This window comes from Sinohyriopsis cumingii, chromosome 19 (assembly GCF_028554795.1).
Source record: "Sinohyriopsis cumingii isolate HCF-2022 chromosome 19, ASM2855479v2, whole genome shotgun sequence".
Taxonomy (NCBI): Eukaryota; Metazoa; Mollusca; class Bivalvia; order Unionida; family Unionidae; genus Sinohyriopsis; species Sinohyriopsis cumingii.
Genome location: NC_142979.1, coordinates 11,796,384 through 11,813,822, shown reverse-complemented (window position 1 = coordinate 11,813,822; position 17,439 = coordinate 11,796,384). Strand labels below are relative to the sequence as shown.

General features: G+C 37.2%; 1 protein-coding gene across 1 annotated transcript in view; it reads right to left on the bottom strand.

The window, feature by feature from the left end:
* Positions 1–1,571: 1,571 nt before the first annotated feature.
* Positions 1,572–17,439, bottom strand: part of LOC149775136 (vacuolar protein sorting-associated protein 53 homolog) — a 54,888-nt gene continuing 39,020 nt past the window's right edge. The window contains exons 16-20 of the mRNA XM_089943017.1: positions 14,944–15,013; positions 14,026–14,111; positions 4,834–4,885; positions 3,000–3,104; positions 1,572–2,643 (exon numbers count right to left, since the gene is read on the bottom strand). Of these exons, the coding sequence (XP_089799143.1) occupies positions 2,461–2,643; positions 3,000–3,104; positions 4,834–4,885; positions 14,026–14,111; positions 14,944–15,013 (496 nt within the window). The 3' untranslated portion in view covers positions 1,572–2,460. The remainder of the gene's footprint in view (positions 2,644–2,999; positions 3,105–4,833; positions 4,886–14,025; positions 14,112–14,943; positions 15,014–17,439) is intronic.

The following is a 17,439-nucleotide window of genomic DNA, read 5'->3' as shown; positions in this document are numbered from 1 at the left end:
CAAAATGTTATCTCCATGAATCTTAGTATGCATATTGTACCAGTTGTCAAGATGTGTATGAATCTTGGTATAGATATTAGACAAGTTGTCTAGATGTGTGTGAATCTTGGTATGGACAGTAAACAAGTTGTCAAGACACGTATGAATCTTGGTATGGACATTATACAAGTTGTCAAGATGTATATGAATCCAGGTATGCATTTTAGACAAGTTGTCTTGATGTGTGTGAATCTTGGTATGGATAGTTACAAGTTGTCAAGACATATGAATCTTGGTATGCACATTAGACAAGTTGTCAAGATGTATATGTTTGAATCGTTGTATGCATATTAGACACGTTTTCAAGATGTATATGTATGAATCGGTGTATGTATATTAGACAATTTGTCAAAATGTATCTCCATGAATCTTAATGGAGCATTTATTCCTGACGAAACATAATAGTTTGTAATAAATGAAACATCTAGCAGCACAGTTTTGTTTTCTGTATTTATATGCCCCCAGATTTATATTGTTAATCAATCCTCTAAACATTGAATCAGTTTTGCATTTAACTAGTTTATTATATGCTGATGACTAGTATCGCAGAAAAGGATGGCAAGGTTTTTGCATGCTGTTAATATAGTTTTTACACTGAAAGAAGTTCAAGAGGGAATCTATAAAGTTTCTATTAACATATGGATGACCAGAATTAAATTTCTGCCATTTGAACAATTGTTCAAGGTTTTTGACAGGGGACCTTTCTTGGTGAATTTTGTAAAAGTACACAGAGACCATAAAGCTTGAAGATGTCTGTGTGCATACTGAACATAAATGACTTGATTTTACTTTTGGGCAGCTTAGGTGATTGCTAACACCTGCCATAAGGCAGAATGTATTATAAGATGTCTGTCCATCTGTCAATAATTTGATTTCTGCACAACAACTTTGGATGTCTCCCATATACAGTTACCAAACTTTGTAGATGGCTTGCACGTGTGGTAAGGAAGGAACCTGTCAATTTTAGGCTCATCCAGTTTGTCTCTGCCAGCATGGGTATTCAGAAAGCTTGCTAGTAGTGTTTTGAGGGTCAGTGGTTTTTCCCCACCAGATATACTGGCTGTTATGTATAGTCGTGTGTACTAAAAAATGGTGACAACCCCCTCCACCACCGTGTGCGGTTTAGTGTCATTTCAAGTTTATACAAATGATGCCAATCCACCATAAAATATGGACGCTTGATACAATAAGAAGAGTATAAAAAAAACTTTAAATAACTTCTCAAAAAATATTCTGCAGAATTTGACCAAATTTAAAAGAAACATCTGTGTGATAATTCTTCTGCAGTGTTTGTAAACTAAGGAAAAGCAGCAACAAAATTATGCAGCACCTTTAAACGTTCTTGTGCATAATTATGTCCACGAATAATAAAAAAACTGAACCTGCTCATAGTAACCTGGACAGATATGAAAACTAAATGAATGGACATTACATGTATATACATTATTGTGAATGACAGGATGGCTAATAATGGCACAAGCTTGGAACATATTTATGTAAACAAACATTTTCCCTTCACAATATCACAAGAATAGTCTTCAAAAGTTTATTTAATTGCATGGTGAAATTTTTACATTGATTAATTGTTTACTATCACTTTACCGATACTTTACAAAATTACCAGGACTGCATTGAAATATTTACATGTGTATTGCACATTGGTGAGTAACTGATGATAAGTCTTTTGGCAATAATTATCTGACTTTTTAAAACCAAAACTTATTTGCCTGTACACCAAACCACCACCTATAAAACAGGTGAAAAGCAACACTTTACGAGACATGAAATATAATTAAGCAGTTTTCATCATAGCACAGCATTCCCAACAAAACAAAAAAACATTGCAACTCTTAAGTAGTTCATTTAGTGAACATTAGTGGGAATGCAGGACATAGCAAGCTCCTTTCTGCCAGTATTAAGGTTTTGGTTACAGTTTTTCATTTGCACATATTTCACAATCCCCTTGACTGACAGCAGTTAAGACCAAACAAAAAATATCGGTGTTTTATTATTGGATCTGTTACCATAACCATTTGGAATAACGTCCTAAATATGCATACTGCAACTTCTTAATTTTTGTACATGTGATTTACTTGCAAACTCCACAAAATGAAATAGCATGTGGAAAAAAGTTGACAATATATTGTAACCAGTATAGATCTATTGTATTTATTCCCTATTTATTACACATAATAACCTGTAGAACATAGCTCTCAGCAGTGAAGATAAGCTGCTTCCAGGACATGAACTATTTCACTTTAAAACTGGGTCTTTCTTTGATTTGCTTGACTCCCCATTTTGAGAGCACTGTGCCACTGGTCCATTTATTTTCACAACACAGGCAGCTCTGGAGATATTTCCAAGACAATGCTGGATTTAGGTAGGCATGCGAAGATTGGAGCAAATTATTTTACATAAGAACTAAAGTCTTTTCTTGATTAATTTTTCCAGCTTGCGTATTCGACTTGACTCTGGTTCTGGACTAGTCATGCTATGAACCATGGTTTCTTTTGATCCCTCAGTATGCTTTCCTAATGCCATGGACACTGGAATTCTGGCTCGATACATTTCCAGTAAAGAGCTAATCTCACTTTTCTTCAGTCCCTAAACACACAAAAAAATGCCTTTAAAATCATACAGTACAGGAAACTAAAATGGAAGAATAATGATCAATTTAGATTCTTACTATACCCTTTCAACTATTAACTTTTAGTTTCAGTGGGACAGTCATAAATAAATATTTTGTAACACTGCCATGATTTGCAGTGGCACATAATACAAATGAATAATGCAGATTTTGTTCTAAAACTCAAATTCACTGGACAAAATTTTTTTTTAAACTGAACTAGTAAATAGTTACAGTATTTGTATGTTAAGAAATGCAACTGTTTCATTCACAAACATCCAATAATTTCATGAAATCCACTCTTTATGTCATTAAATTGCTCAACACCGGTTACCTTCATTTCCAATACTTTTTGGAACTCCCCAATATCAGAATCATGTAAGAGACGTATAAAGTTGTCTACATATCCCTGTGGTGGCTCATGAGGGGACATCACTACCTGAAAATGTATCAGGTTACCAGTTATAAAACTGACATGTATTGGTGACAATGAAAAAAAAAAACGCACAAAATTAAGTGTATCAACATTTCTCTTGTGCAAAATATTTTGCTGATTTAACAGCGTAAAACAACAAATCCACAAAGTTTCATTGGCTGGAACATTTTATATGGTAATCATAAAACAAACATCGAAATTTGCCATATACAGCATCATCACTTATTCTATCCTGTATTTTCAAATGCAGTAAAGTTTTAAAAATATGATCATTATTTCTTCAACAAAATTCTTTTCAATGACATTCAATAAAATCTTTCACACTGATGGAGACTCATTAGAGTGAAAGCTTACAGCAATCATATCATAAATAAAAGATGCAAACTAAGCATGTGGTTCAGACATTAGTCTTTTCAAATAAGCTTGCTTACAACTGTATGGGAAGAAAATTATACAGACTTCATCAAAACCTTACAGCATTTTCATACAAGTTTGATGGAAATGTTATAAAATGAGAGATAATAAAAAGTGTATTCAGTGATCAAAGAAAAATGTTTTGAGACACTGACCCCGGGCTGGTGACTTAAATAAACTCGCAAGCCCTGATTGAAATTCAAAAGGCAGGACTCCAATTTCCACATGCCCAAAATTTCCCCTATTTTAATAATGTCACACAATGTTGCAATAGCCACAATTCGAATATTAATCAATAGGGTTCAAATGGGTTTGAAGGTAATGCATCTGTCATTAGTGTTCATCACTACACTCACTACAGACTCAACAGTCCTGGTGTTCAAACTTGAGTAACACTGCCAGTGTTTGCAAATTTGTTAAATACATAATACATATGGCTTAAACATTCTCACTCATGGCAATGGTATGTAACAACTTTTGTTCTTGTACACGCATCTTTGATTTACCTAAATGAGTTGTTCCACTTCCTGACCCTACCTAGCACAATGAGCTCACCCACTGCAGCCTTCAAACACAGCTCACTAGCTATTGTCAGCCAATTAAGTATCATGTGAAATGGTGGTTTATACCTGACCTCTTTGCCTTTAATTGTCACTATTTAAACTGCCCAAGGGATAGTTATACATCAGCTCCAGTCATGACTGTTTACTGTTCGTAAATTCAACATGTCACGAGCATATACTGAAAGTGGTGGGATTTTTTCTTTCTATTTTTGAAGATTACTGAAAATTATTTGTTTCTTGAAACACGAAAGTATCAGGGGGTTTGGGAGTACAAAATCACATTTTTAGTATGACATACCATGATTTAATTTGACTAAAATTAGATCTCAATTTCACGTAGGAGAGTGGTGATCTTGTTTAGATTGCACTGTGTTATGGCATGCATGTCAACATCTTGAAAATATATTTACACATTTTATCAGCGTAATCAAAGTTTCCTCTGGCAAACTGGATTTTTTTTTATGGGCCCGATGGGCACCTCACTTAGAATACCGGGCGGGCCCACTCTAAATGGGGCCCAGGGCATCAGGCTATTGGAATTTTTTAGCAGAGGTATATCATTAAATATCACCCATGCTGCATCACTAAACATTAATTAACTACATTGTCATGACCCTTTGCTTAAAACATGGAAAGACTTTTTTTAAAAATTAAAATACTGTATGGTCACCTAAGTTAATATTCTAGCACAAATATGACTTCCATAATCAAACAATGAAGGTCACATACACCAAAACACTGAAATTAAATATTACCTTTAGAATCATCTCTGCCTTAGTCATTCCTTTTATCACAATCTTCGTATAACTGAAAAGGTAAAATAGCTGTATGACAAGTAGTAAATTTAAATTGTTCTTGTGAGATGCACATTTTTTTGTAAATTGTTTTCTGAGAATTCATACCTAATACCATTAACATTAAGGAAACGTGCAATCTCATGATTCAAGCCCTCTTTAAAAGAGGAAGAAATTGGGTTTTTTTCTGTTTATATACCATATTGACAAAGTGATGAAACTCGTATATTTTTCTTTCCATTACCATTGTTATGTGGCTACCATTTAACACTAGTGATGGAAATCGGTCAGAATTTCATAATCGACAGTCGGTTCCACTAAACCAGCTGCAATAAACCAACTGATAATTCATTATAACCGGTTACTATGAGGAAATTTTTATTTTTGTTTGTTATACAGTTACCTATATCTTTGTTCAAGAGTTCTAAATGTTAATAAACGTATAGGAGCAATCTATTTTAATGACATGTATACTTTAACCTTATAAAAACATTACATTTTCTTTCAATTGTGTTGTGTTATGTTTGTTATACAACTTTGTTAAATGAAAGCAACTTTTTATGGCTGATCAGTCTTATGTAACCGAAATACCATTGCAATTCCCCCCAAATCCTTTCATTTATATGTGATGTAATTTAAAGTGTGGAATGACATGGTTTGCTTGTTTGTCATCATTTACAAATACTTCAAAGGATTGTCCATTTAAACTGTCACAAATCATCAAAATTTGTCTAAATTTATTAACTCAAAATTTAACAGCTTAATCATGTAATCATGACTATATGTTCCTAATTATTAAAGTTTGCACCTACAGAATATGATATGATTTTATAATTTTAAATTGTGAAAGGAATAAATAATTCAGATCAATAATTTTTGTGGATTGGAAGCCTTATTTAGCTTACCATTTGCACAAGTATTTTAATAACCTTTGTGTTTTGCATGCACCTAAAAACTGGGTCGGTGGTTCTTCCCTGGGTTTTCCTGGGTTCTTCCTCCACCAGTTATACTGGCCGCCATGTATAGCCTATCTTGTGCTGAAAAATGGCGTTAAACCCTAGAACAACAACAACAGCACCTAAAAACAAGTGTCTCTTTGCACAACTGATTATCATGGAATTAAACAGTTGTTGCTGATCTAGGGTTTAACACCATTTTTCAACACAAAATAGGCTATACATGGCGGCCAGTATAACTGGTGGAGGAAGAACCCTGGAAAACCCAGGGAAGAACCACAAACCCACGAGAAGCTACTGGCAGGCTTTCCCACGTACCCACGCTAGCTGAGCCTTGGACTCGAACCCACGCAGACAGAGGTGAGATGTCAGTGATCCGGAATGGTGAGCACTTTAGACCACTTGGCCACTCGGGGCCCCCAACTAAAGAGTAGTCTCTCTTTACACACAACTGATTATGGAGTTTCACAATCTATTAACTTATTGGTTCACTGAACCAAGTGATGATCAATTATAATCAATATACGGAACAACACTCTAACCCCTCCCTTCTTCTCGTACATGCATCCCCTCCTGAAATTTCCGGAGGGGCCTCTGTGATTCATGCCCTCACTTAAATTGCAGTCTGTTTTTCTGGACACCATTGTGCAGGAGTTATCGAGGGAGAGTTTGATTTTATTGGGTAAGTATTCTCTGAGAAACACAGTTTACTATAAGATTTACTTTTTCGGAATACATCCCCCGATCAATAGGAGAAAATGCATACATCATATATCTACTACAGATAATGTTTGAGAGAATAAAGGCTGGATTTCCTCTAAGAAGGATAACTCGCTCTCCTGGTATAGAAACAGCAAAAACTAATGGTCCCATAGCCCATGATAACCATACCCAAATTGGAAGAAAATAATGAATTAATGATATAATTTCTGGGGTGAATCTAGCAAAAATGATAAACCACACACCTAATGAGGAAACTGATGAAATCAACTGGGCCTGTTGGTCATCTGGATCAAATATACTGACCCACCAGATCCAATTCTTATTACTGAAGCTAGCAATAAAAACTAAATTGTTTTGATCAGCATGCATGACAACAGCTTATGTCTCATGACGAAATTGTGCATTCAAATGTTAGGCTTGAAGATAGCATGCTGACCTCAAGCTGAAATCTGGATGAGTCATATCTGATCTTGTGAGACGTCAGAGTACCTATTTTAGTGGGGGGTATGAGGTGGCTGAGTGGTCTAAGACACTCACCTTTACAGATGAGTGACATCTCTCCTCTGTCCACATGGGTTCAATTCTTGGCTCAGTCAACATGGGTATGTGAGAAAGCTTGCCAGTAGCTTTCTGATAGTCGGCATTTATTACCAGGGTTTTTCAAGGTTATTCCTCCATCAAATATACTGGCTGCCACGTATATCCTATCATGTGCTGAAATACGGCATTAAACCCACAAAACACAAAATCCATTTCAGCCACAATGATACGCTTATATCCTATTTCCAGCCGTCATGAGAAGATAGATGTCATACACCATGGCATTTCTGTGCACTTCAAATAATGCTTTGGAGCATGGACAGTGTCTTACACTGTTGCTTCTTTTAACATACTGATTGAAGCTAGTTTTAGCTACAAGCTCACTGCCTCATCAGAACCACTGAGAATTTGGCATATTGTGATTCCATATTGTAATCAAATGGTCTACCATCGGATGCCCTGAAAAGCACATAAAAAAGATGGAAGACTGACTGATGAATGGACTATGTATGAAGGTCTAGTTGAACCTTGACGGGAAGTCAAGAAGGACATTGAGTCTGCTGGGAATGTGTCTGATCTGGCTGATTATCTTTAACTGGAAGCACCAGCACAGAAACTTCCAAAACAAGCCCTCCCCCTCTTTTGAGGGTCACCATCACAGTGTTGTCTGACATGTCAAGGATCACTTTCCTTCCAGAAACAAACAAATGCTGGCTCCTCCAGACCATGCTTACCAAGGCTAAGCATGGCATTAAGTGGGCTCCTCAACCATAAGAACTGGCATCGATACATACAGTAACTTCCACTTAGCGCTTTTCCAGCGAAAATCCTGCCATTTGTCAATGTTTATTGCATCACTGCGGGAATAATCCTACTTTGGTCACTGATCGTGCAGACGGGAAAACAGCTGCTACAGTCCAGCAGGGCCACTGCACGAATGTTGCATGAAAAGGAATTAAATCTACTGCTGCACTAAACAAACTCAGGAGTTGCAAAGAAACTAACATTGAAATCCACTCCTTGTTGGAAATGAACTCCATGAGTTTGAAAATCTGCACCATGCATATGAAAGTGTGATACGAGACTGAGACTGGTCAAGACCCCATGCCCTGCTAGACAAAAATGCTGAAATGGGTTGAGATTTCACTTCTCCCACTTCACTAAAAAGGCCCAGATGACTCAAATGGAATAAAAGCTCATAACTTCATTTTACCAAAATCGAACTTGTCGTGTGTTTTAGCAGGATGTCATCCAGATAAACCACAGTGGGCAAAATCAACTGGAACAGAGTGATGATGCAGTTCATGATTTTTAAGAATGCCAATAGACTGATACTGAGAAAAGTGGGAGTGCAAGATATTGATATATTTATTTTTCTTTGGTAAGAAAACCTAACTATCTTGCCATGTGAAAATATGTATCAGTTAGGTCTAGGCTTACAGCAAATCCATTCCTTCATTCTGATTGAACATTTCCATCGTGAACTTCAATGCAGTAATGTATTTGTTGAGCTAGCTAAGGCCTTTAACTGGCCAAAGTTTTCCACTGGCTTTGGTACATGATAAAGCCTGAAATAAAACCATGGAGAATTCATTTTGCAAATTTTCACTAGTGTCTGCTTGTAGATTAATGACCAAATCTCCTGCAAACTTTTGGATATCTCTAAATCTGATGTTACAGCTGTCATGAAAGCGGCAGACAAAAGAGAGAAATATAAAGTCTCCTCTGAAACAACTTTGCTCACCATTCATTTTCAAAACTAATCTGATCCAATAATGTTGACAATGAAGTAGTCTTGTACTAAGTGGTAGGCCGCATGCAGGTGATCAGGGAGGCAAGTTGTTGAGAGGCATAGAGAAAGAGAAACTTTGTTTTTTTATCCATTTTATCAAACTGCTTCATGGATTGAGGAATTCTGTAGATGCCTTAAGTTTGGTCGAAGCTGCTGTTGTTGGGCAGTATTTGGCCTCATCATTTCAATGATGTTCATCTCCACAATGTGGTTGAGACTGATTTCTGATAATCATCTTCATGCTGAGGTTGAGACTGAATGAAGATGATCATCTCCACATTCAGGTTGAGACTGATTGCAGATGATCATCTTCATGTTGAGGTTGAGACTGCTGCTGATGATCATCTCCACATTGAGGTTGAGACTGATTGCAGATGTTCATCTCTACATTGAGGTTGAGAATGATTGCTGATGATCATCTTAATGTTGAGGTTGAGACTGATTGCAGATGATCATCTCCACATTGTAGTTGGGACTGATTGCTGATGATCATCTTCATGTTGAGGTTGAGAATGATTGCTGATGATCATTCCCACATTGAGGCTGAGACTGATTGCTGATGATCATCTCCACATTGAGGCTGAGACTGATTGCTGATGATCATCTTCATGCTGAGGTTGAGACTGACTGCAGATGATCATCTCCACATTGAGGCTGAGACTGATTGCTGATGATCATCTTCATGTTGAGGTTGAGACTGATTGCAGATGATCATCTCCACATTGAGGTTAAGACTGAATCTGCATAAATGCCAGCATAGATGACAAAGGAAGTTGGATAAGCAATTCCAGTGATGCCAACCTCAGCAGTACCTACATTCTAAAGCACTCTCCATTACTGATCACTGCCATATCACCTGTCTGCGTGGGTTCAAGTCTAGCATTCGGCCAATGTGGGTATGTGAGAAAGCTTGCCAGTAGCTTCTCGTGGGTCGGTGGTTCTTTCCGGGGTTTTCGTGGGTTCTTCCTCCACCATTAATACTGGCCGCCATGCATAGCCTATCATGTGCTGAGAAATGGCGTTAAACCCCATAACAACAGCAACAACCTACATTCTGTCACCCACTAGTAATGGCAACCATAAGGGTGTAGCATGGAGTTTCAAGGAATAAAGTGGCTTGAATGATGACAAAATTTCTCAAATCTGAGACTGGGGATATTGGCCATATAATGGTCCACAGCCCTGTTGATGACCTTGGTAATAATGGCAATAGACTGACATGTATCATCACTGCCTGTTTTTTCTGGCAAGTCCAAAAAATGTATAGATATGCTTGGTCTAACATGGAAGTAAATGCCACTATGTTATGCATGAACTAAGAGATGGCATAGAAAATATTCTTATCCATCTTAGAAAAACAGCAGGACATAATCACAACCACAATGTTGTTTTATATTGCTAAAAGCTCAGTAGTAAATGTCTCAATGTGTTCCATTTCAGCATACCAATAATGTCATTAGTAGCTGGCTTTTATCAAAGAATATCACAGAAATGCCTGGATCACATATCTTATCTGATAGATGGTCTGACACTTTCTTATCTTCACCAACTGTGACAGTTGACATAAGGAGGAATGTTCATCATCTTCCAAGCCTACTGACACCTTGGCTTACAGTTAGGCATTCAACAGACAGCAACACACAATATACGTCTTCAAAAAACACTTTAAAACTGAATTAATTCTATTCCATTGTGAAATCTGAGTATGCCAAGTCATTGAGGTTATCCCCACATTCAATGTGGATATTTTCCTTATCAAACTCTACCTCATTCCTGGATGTATGGGTGAGACATTGCTTTTGTCCCTAAGTGTGTCATAGTACCCCTCCACTGCTTATGCTGTGAACAAATTACTCATCAGCTGAATTGGTATCCAGGCTTATTAGTATGGACAGTCAGAAAGGTTGATGGATGGTCAGCTCTGTTGCTGGCTGGATGGTATGCCTGACTGTCAGCTGTACTGATGGCTGGGAAATGGGCATACAAAACTGATCTCCATATGGTTCTATGCACCACAGAAATGTAGGCCAGTATGCAGCACTAGACAATAGGTATGACTGGATAGATAGTTGGACATGCTGGTTGGTAGATGCAACAGCAGCATACAGCATGAGATGATGGTGATAGGGATCATCTAGATCCGATAAATACCCTATGTGCCTGGTCTTACAGGCCTAGAGGATATACCCTTACATGCATGGGATCTACAAACAGTGCGCTGCCAAGACAGAGCGACACTCCCCCATTAATTCCAAACCTTCTATGGAGGTTTCTGATGAACATATAAACAAAAAGTATCCCAAGTGGGTTAATGTCCTTTTTCAGCACATGATACCTGGCAGCCAGTATATGTGGTGGAGGATGAACCCAGGAAAATGCTAAGAAGAACCACTGAACAACTGGTAAGACTTCTCACACACGCACTCAGTCGAGGTTATGGGTAAGGTATTTTCTTGTTATACAGTATATACCACTGGATTCCGGAGTTGGGTGAGGTGTTTTCTTGTTATACAGTATATACCACTGGATTCCGGAGTTGGGTGAGGTGTTTTCTTGTTATACAGTATATACCACTGGATTCCGGAGTTGGGTGAGGTGTTTTCTTGTTTATACAGTATATACCACTGGATTCCGGAGTTGGGTGAGGTGTTTTCTTGTTTATACAGTATATACCACTGGATTCCGGAGTTGGGTGAGGTATTTTCTTGTTATACAGTATATACCACTGGATTCCGGAGTTGGGTGAGGTATTTTCTTGTTTATACAGTATATACCACTGGATTCCGGAGTTAGGTGAGGTGTTTTCTTGTTATACAGTATATACCACTGGATTCCGGAGTTGGGTGAGGTGTTTTCTTGTTATACAGTATATACCACTGGATTCCGGAGTTGGGTGAGGTATTTTCTTGTTTATACAGTATATACCACTGGATTCCGGAGTTAGGTGAGGTATTTTCTTGTTATACAGTATATACCACTGGATTCCGGAGTTGGGTGAGGTATTTTCTTGTTATACAGTATATACCACTGGATTCCGGAGTTGGGTGAGGTATTTTCTTGTTATACAGTATATACCACTGGATTCCGGAGTTGGGTGAGGTGTTTTCTTGTTTATACAGTATATACCACTGGATTCCGGAGTTGGGTGAGGTATTTTCTTGTTATACAGTATATACCACTGGATTCCGGAGTTGGGTGAGGTGTTTTCTTGTTTATACAGTATATACCACTGGATTCCGGAGTTGGGTGAGGTATTTTCTTGTTATACAGTATATACCACTGGATTCCGGAGTTGGGTGAGGTGTTTTCTTGTTATACAGTATATACCACTGGATTCCGGAGTTGGGTGAGGTGTTTTCTTGTTTATACAGTATATACCACTGGATTCCGGAGTTGGGTGAGGTATTTTCTTGTTATACAGTATATACCACTGGATTCCGGAGTTGGGTGAGGTATTTTCTTGTTATACAGTATATACCACTGGATTCCGGAGTTGGGTGAGGTGTTTTCTTGTTTATACAGTATATACCACTGGATTCCGGAGTTGGGTGAGGTGTTTTCTTGTTTATACAGTATATACCACTGGATTCCGGAGTTGGGTGAGGTGTTTTCTTGTTTATACAGTATATACCACTGGATTCCGGAGTTGGGTGAGGTGTTTTCTTGTTTATACAGTATATACCACTGGATTCCGGAGTTGGGTGAGGTATTTTCTTGTTATACAGTATATACCACTGGATTCCGGAGCTGGGTGAGGTGTTTTCTTGTTATACAGTATATACCACTGGATTCTGGAGTTGGGTGAGGTATTTTCTTGTTATACAGTATATACCACTGGATTCCGGAGTTGGGTGAGGTATTTTCTTGTTATACAGTATATACCACTGGATTCCGGAGTTGGGTGAGGTATTTTCTTGTTATACAGTATATACCACTGGATTCCGGAGTTGGGTGAGGTATTTTCTTGTTATACAGTATATACCACTGGATTCCGGAGTTGGGTGAGGTGTTTTCTTGTTATACAGTATATACCACTGGATTCCGGAGTTGGGTGAGGTGTTTTCTTGTTATACAGTATATACCACTGGATTCCGGAGTTGGGTGAGGTGTTTTCTTGTTATACAGTATATACCACTGGATTCCGGAGTTGGGTGAGGTGTTTTCTTGTTATACAGTATATACCACTGGATTCCGGAGTTGGGTGAGGTGTTTTCTTGTTATACAGTATATACCACTGGATTCCGGAGTTGGGCGAGGTGTTTTCTTGTTATACAGTATATACCACTGGATTCCGGAGTTGGGCGAGGTGTTTTCTTGTTATACAGTATATACCACTGGATTCCGGAGTTGGGCGAGGTGTTTTCTTGTTATACAGTATATACCACTGGATTCCGGAGTTGGGCGAGGTATTTTCTTGTTATACAGTATATACCACTGGATTCCGGAGTTGGGTGAGGTATTTTCTTGTTATACAGTATATACCACTGGATTCCGGAGTTGGGTGAGGTATTTTCTTGTTATACAGTATATACCACTGGATTCCGGAGTTGGGTGAGGTATTTTCTTGTTATACAGTATATACCACTGGATTCCGGAGTTGGGCGAGGTGTTTTCTTGTTTATACAGTATATACCACTGGATTCCGGAGTTGGGTGAGGTGTTTTCTTGTTATACAGTATATACCACTGGATTCCGGAGTTGGGTGAGGTGTTTTCTTGTTATACAGTATATACCACTGGATTCCGGAGTTGGGCGAGGTGTTTTCTTGTTATACAGTATATACCACTGGATTCCGGAGCTGGGTGAGGTATTTTCCCATTATTAACATGTTCAGGGTATACAGAAACTCCAATCTCAGCCAAAAGTTGATATTCATGATATGTACTTATTACATTAAGTATGACAAAGAATAAAGATGCATGCAACTACATTGATCTACAAGTTTAAATGGTGTCCAGGTGTTATTTTTATGCTAAGGATAAAATGTGGTGTCAAATTTTCTAATCACAAGACGAAAACTTTCAAGGCTAATAGCATTGGTACCTATTATCACAATTTTTGGCCCTTAAAAGATTAATGACAGGAAGACAAATACAAGCACTGCACATACACTTTGAAAAGAAGATAAAAAAAAGTTTATACCTGGCAGGTGCTTTCCTGATGATCTGGGATCCCAAAGAGGGAAGGTCTAGTAGAAGGGTTTTCAGGGAGTGAGTATCCAGCAACAGCTGATAAAAAAAAATACTTTGTAAAATAACTTCAAAGTTTACAGAATATTTTTCAAATCTAAACACAGTGTCGATTATGAGTTGGAGGATACCAACAAACCTGTAGGAAAAAAAATGATGTTAAATGGCTAACCACTTACTCTAGAAGAGTGCTGTAATGAATATGAGATCTTAGAGGTGACAAGAAAACTGGGTTAGTACCATTTAAAGCAATATTTAATCTATACGAGGTAACCTTTACCAACGACTGGTTTTAGTTTAAGAGCTTGATATTTAGAGTTTGGGGGGGGGGGGGAACGGACCTTTTGAAGCTTTAAACATCCCAGAAAAGGAGAGGATACTGTACAAATACAGAATTCAGTTTTCCACAACATTTATGTCCCATCAATAGCCACATCCACACTAGTCATAACTAGACAGTGACTGATATCCCCTGCTGTAATTAACTACTTGCGCTCTTTGCCTTTCCTATACCACCAAAATTTGCTATCACATATATTTCATGCAAAGAGAGGTTGCATTTTGTTGATGTGCTAATGTAGCAATGTAATGTAAAATTTAAAATTTAAAAAAATCACATAAAAACTGCAAAAATTGATGACAGATGATACTGAACCCAAAAATTATGACACTGGATACTGAAAAAGCTGAAGAATTTTGTTTTCGCTTCTCCTAATAATACATATATTGTAATCTCTACAGAATGTCCAAATTTATTGCCATTTTCATAAAATTACATTGGAGTCTACTTTACTCTTTCAGTAAATACTTCACTGTATGTCATAATAAACCAACATTTTCTTTTTAAAAAGGTATTAACAATCTAACTCACCTGTTCTGCAGCCACCGTGGTAATAGACTTGCATCGAAACAGGGCATTGATGAATTTTGGAATGAATGTGCTAAAATTGAGACATGAACAGAGGTGAAAAGGTATATATAGAAGTACTAAATAAGATCTCTGAGAAAGTTAAACTATTTTAACTTTCCCTATTTCTGTGAAGCTCTATACTATAAAATCGAATATGACAGGAAATCAAGCAGTCTGAAGACAACAAAAACTCAACTGCACATATTTATTCAGAAAAAAAAAGTAAATTTCAATATTTAATAAACAAAAAATACAGAATATTGGCAGATGCCAAGATACTGTATATACATGAATTTAAGTCGACCTCCCCATTTAGTGCTGCACAAAACCAATGTCTCTTCTCTTTTACCCTCCTATAAGTCAGGGTGTATTCTGCAAGTCAGATCCCTCTGAATGGGTGACTTGTTTTCAGTGAGTCAGATTTGCACTACGACAAAATAAACAAGCCAAACTGCATGGACTTAATGGATAGGATCAAAAGAAGACAAACCAGTGTAAACCAGGCAAGCCAGTGTAAAATACAATTATATTATCAAGTGGAATACATCATAAAGAAACTGAAAATTTATATTTTGTCCATCTTTGTGTCATAAAATCCATAGAAATACATAATACTTTCAAGTCTATTTATATAAAAATCCATGAATTCTATTCTAGGCCACATACTGGTGTAACAATAATAATAATAATAATGACCTTATTTAAAGAGGGTAACACAATTAGCTAAGAACTAATCCACTTTGAGGCCCTCATATTTTAGCTGCATCTCTGAAGCCACTGGATATATTGGGGTTTGGAAGAGGGAAATCAAGTGGGCATTTCTAATCTCAACTGGAATACTATTCCAGAGCAGAGTTCCAGAGTATTGGAAACTTTTTTTAAATAACTCTTTATTTGGTTTGGGAATTTTATACTGTTTGGTAGACCTGGATCGCAGGTGGGGAGTATTACCAGGTAGCCTATACCGGAATAGTGATTGTAAATATTCAGGAGCACTATTAAGGGATATCCTGTACAGTAATTTGGCCTTTCTCAAACAGATTCGGTCTTTGATAGGTAATATTTTTAACTTACCAAATAAATTTTCCTTGCTTTCTTTCTGGACTGATATTAGCCCTAATGCTCTTTTTTGAAGATGTGCCAGCTTTGCTATGTTTTTATCATCTGAATTACCACATACTGTATTACAGTAGTCTCAATAGGGTTGTATGCAACTGTTATAAAATAATTTTCTGTGCCTTTCAGGGAGAAAACGTCTTATCCTACTGAGAAGCCATAAACTTGAATTGACTTTTTTACTGACATGTTTGATATGTTCAGTCCATGAAAGGTTATTATCTACCAGAACACCAAGTAGTCTATCATGACAGACCATTTGCAAATTTGTATCCTTCCGTGTCAGACATAGTTCATCACTATCAAGATTTGTCCTTCTTTGCCATGTTGAAATAAGTCATATTTTAGTTTTACCCATATTTACCACCATGCCATTGCATGTGCACCAGTTTTCCAGTTTGTTTAGGGCATTCTGTAAAGAAATTTCGAGTTCATGCTTTGTGTTTTGAATGTCTGACAACGTTGTGTCATCTGCATAGAGATCTGTTGATGATATTGAGTCTCTTAGTAAAAGTGGTAGGTCATTAATAAATAAAATAAATAGTAATGGACCTAGAATTGAGCCTTGTTGTACTCCATATCTAATTGTTCCAGGTCAGACAGAACATTTTTAATGTAAACATGTTGTGTTCTCTTAAGTATGAAGTAAACCATCTAATTGTTCTTTCATCACATTGGTAGATTTTCAGTTTCTTCAAAAGGATTTCATGATCCACCATGTTAAAAGCTTTCCTGAAATCTACAAATACAGATCCTATTATTCTACCTTGGTCAAGTGCTTGAAGCCATTTATCAGTTAGGGAGATCAAGGCAGTCTCACAGGAATGTTTCTGTCTAAAGCCTGATTGATTAGGGTAACAGCAAGTGTTTGGTTAAATATGACATGAATGAGTCATGGACATGTTTTTCAATCAATTTTGACAAGTTTGGTAGTATTGAGATTGGTTGGTAGTTATCAGCATCATCCTTTGAACCAGATTTGTGAAGACGAGTTACTTTTGCAGTTTTCCATATTTTGGGTACAGATGAGGTTGCAATACTTAAATTGATTATGAATGTTATGCTATCTACAATAGCAGAGGCAGAAGATTTAATGAGTCGTGGACCAATCTGATCAAGTCCTGTAGTTTTCTTGGTATCAAGTTCCCTGAGACATTTTTTAACAAAGTTTTTTGATACTGGTGGGACAGAGAAACATACCTCCTAATAGCGATTTTTGCTGCTGCAGAATTTTTTCAGTTCATTAAAGTTGTTTTCTATCACTGGTTCTTTTAACTTTGTGGTAATGTTGGTGAAAAAAATCATTGAAAACATTTGCAATGTAAGTGTCATCAGTGATTA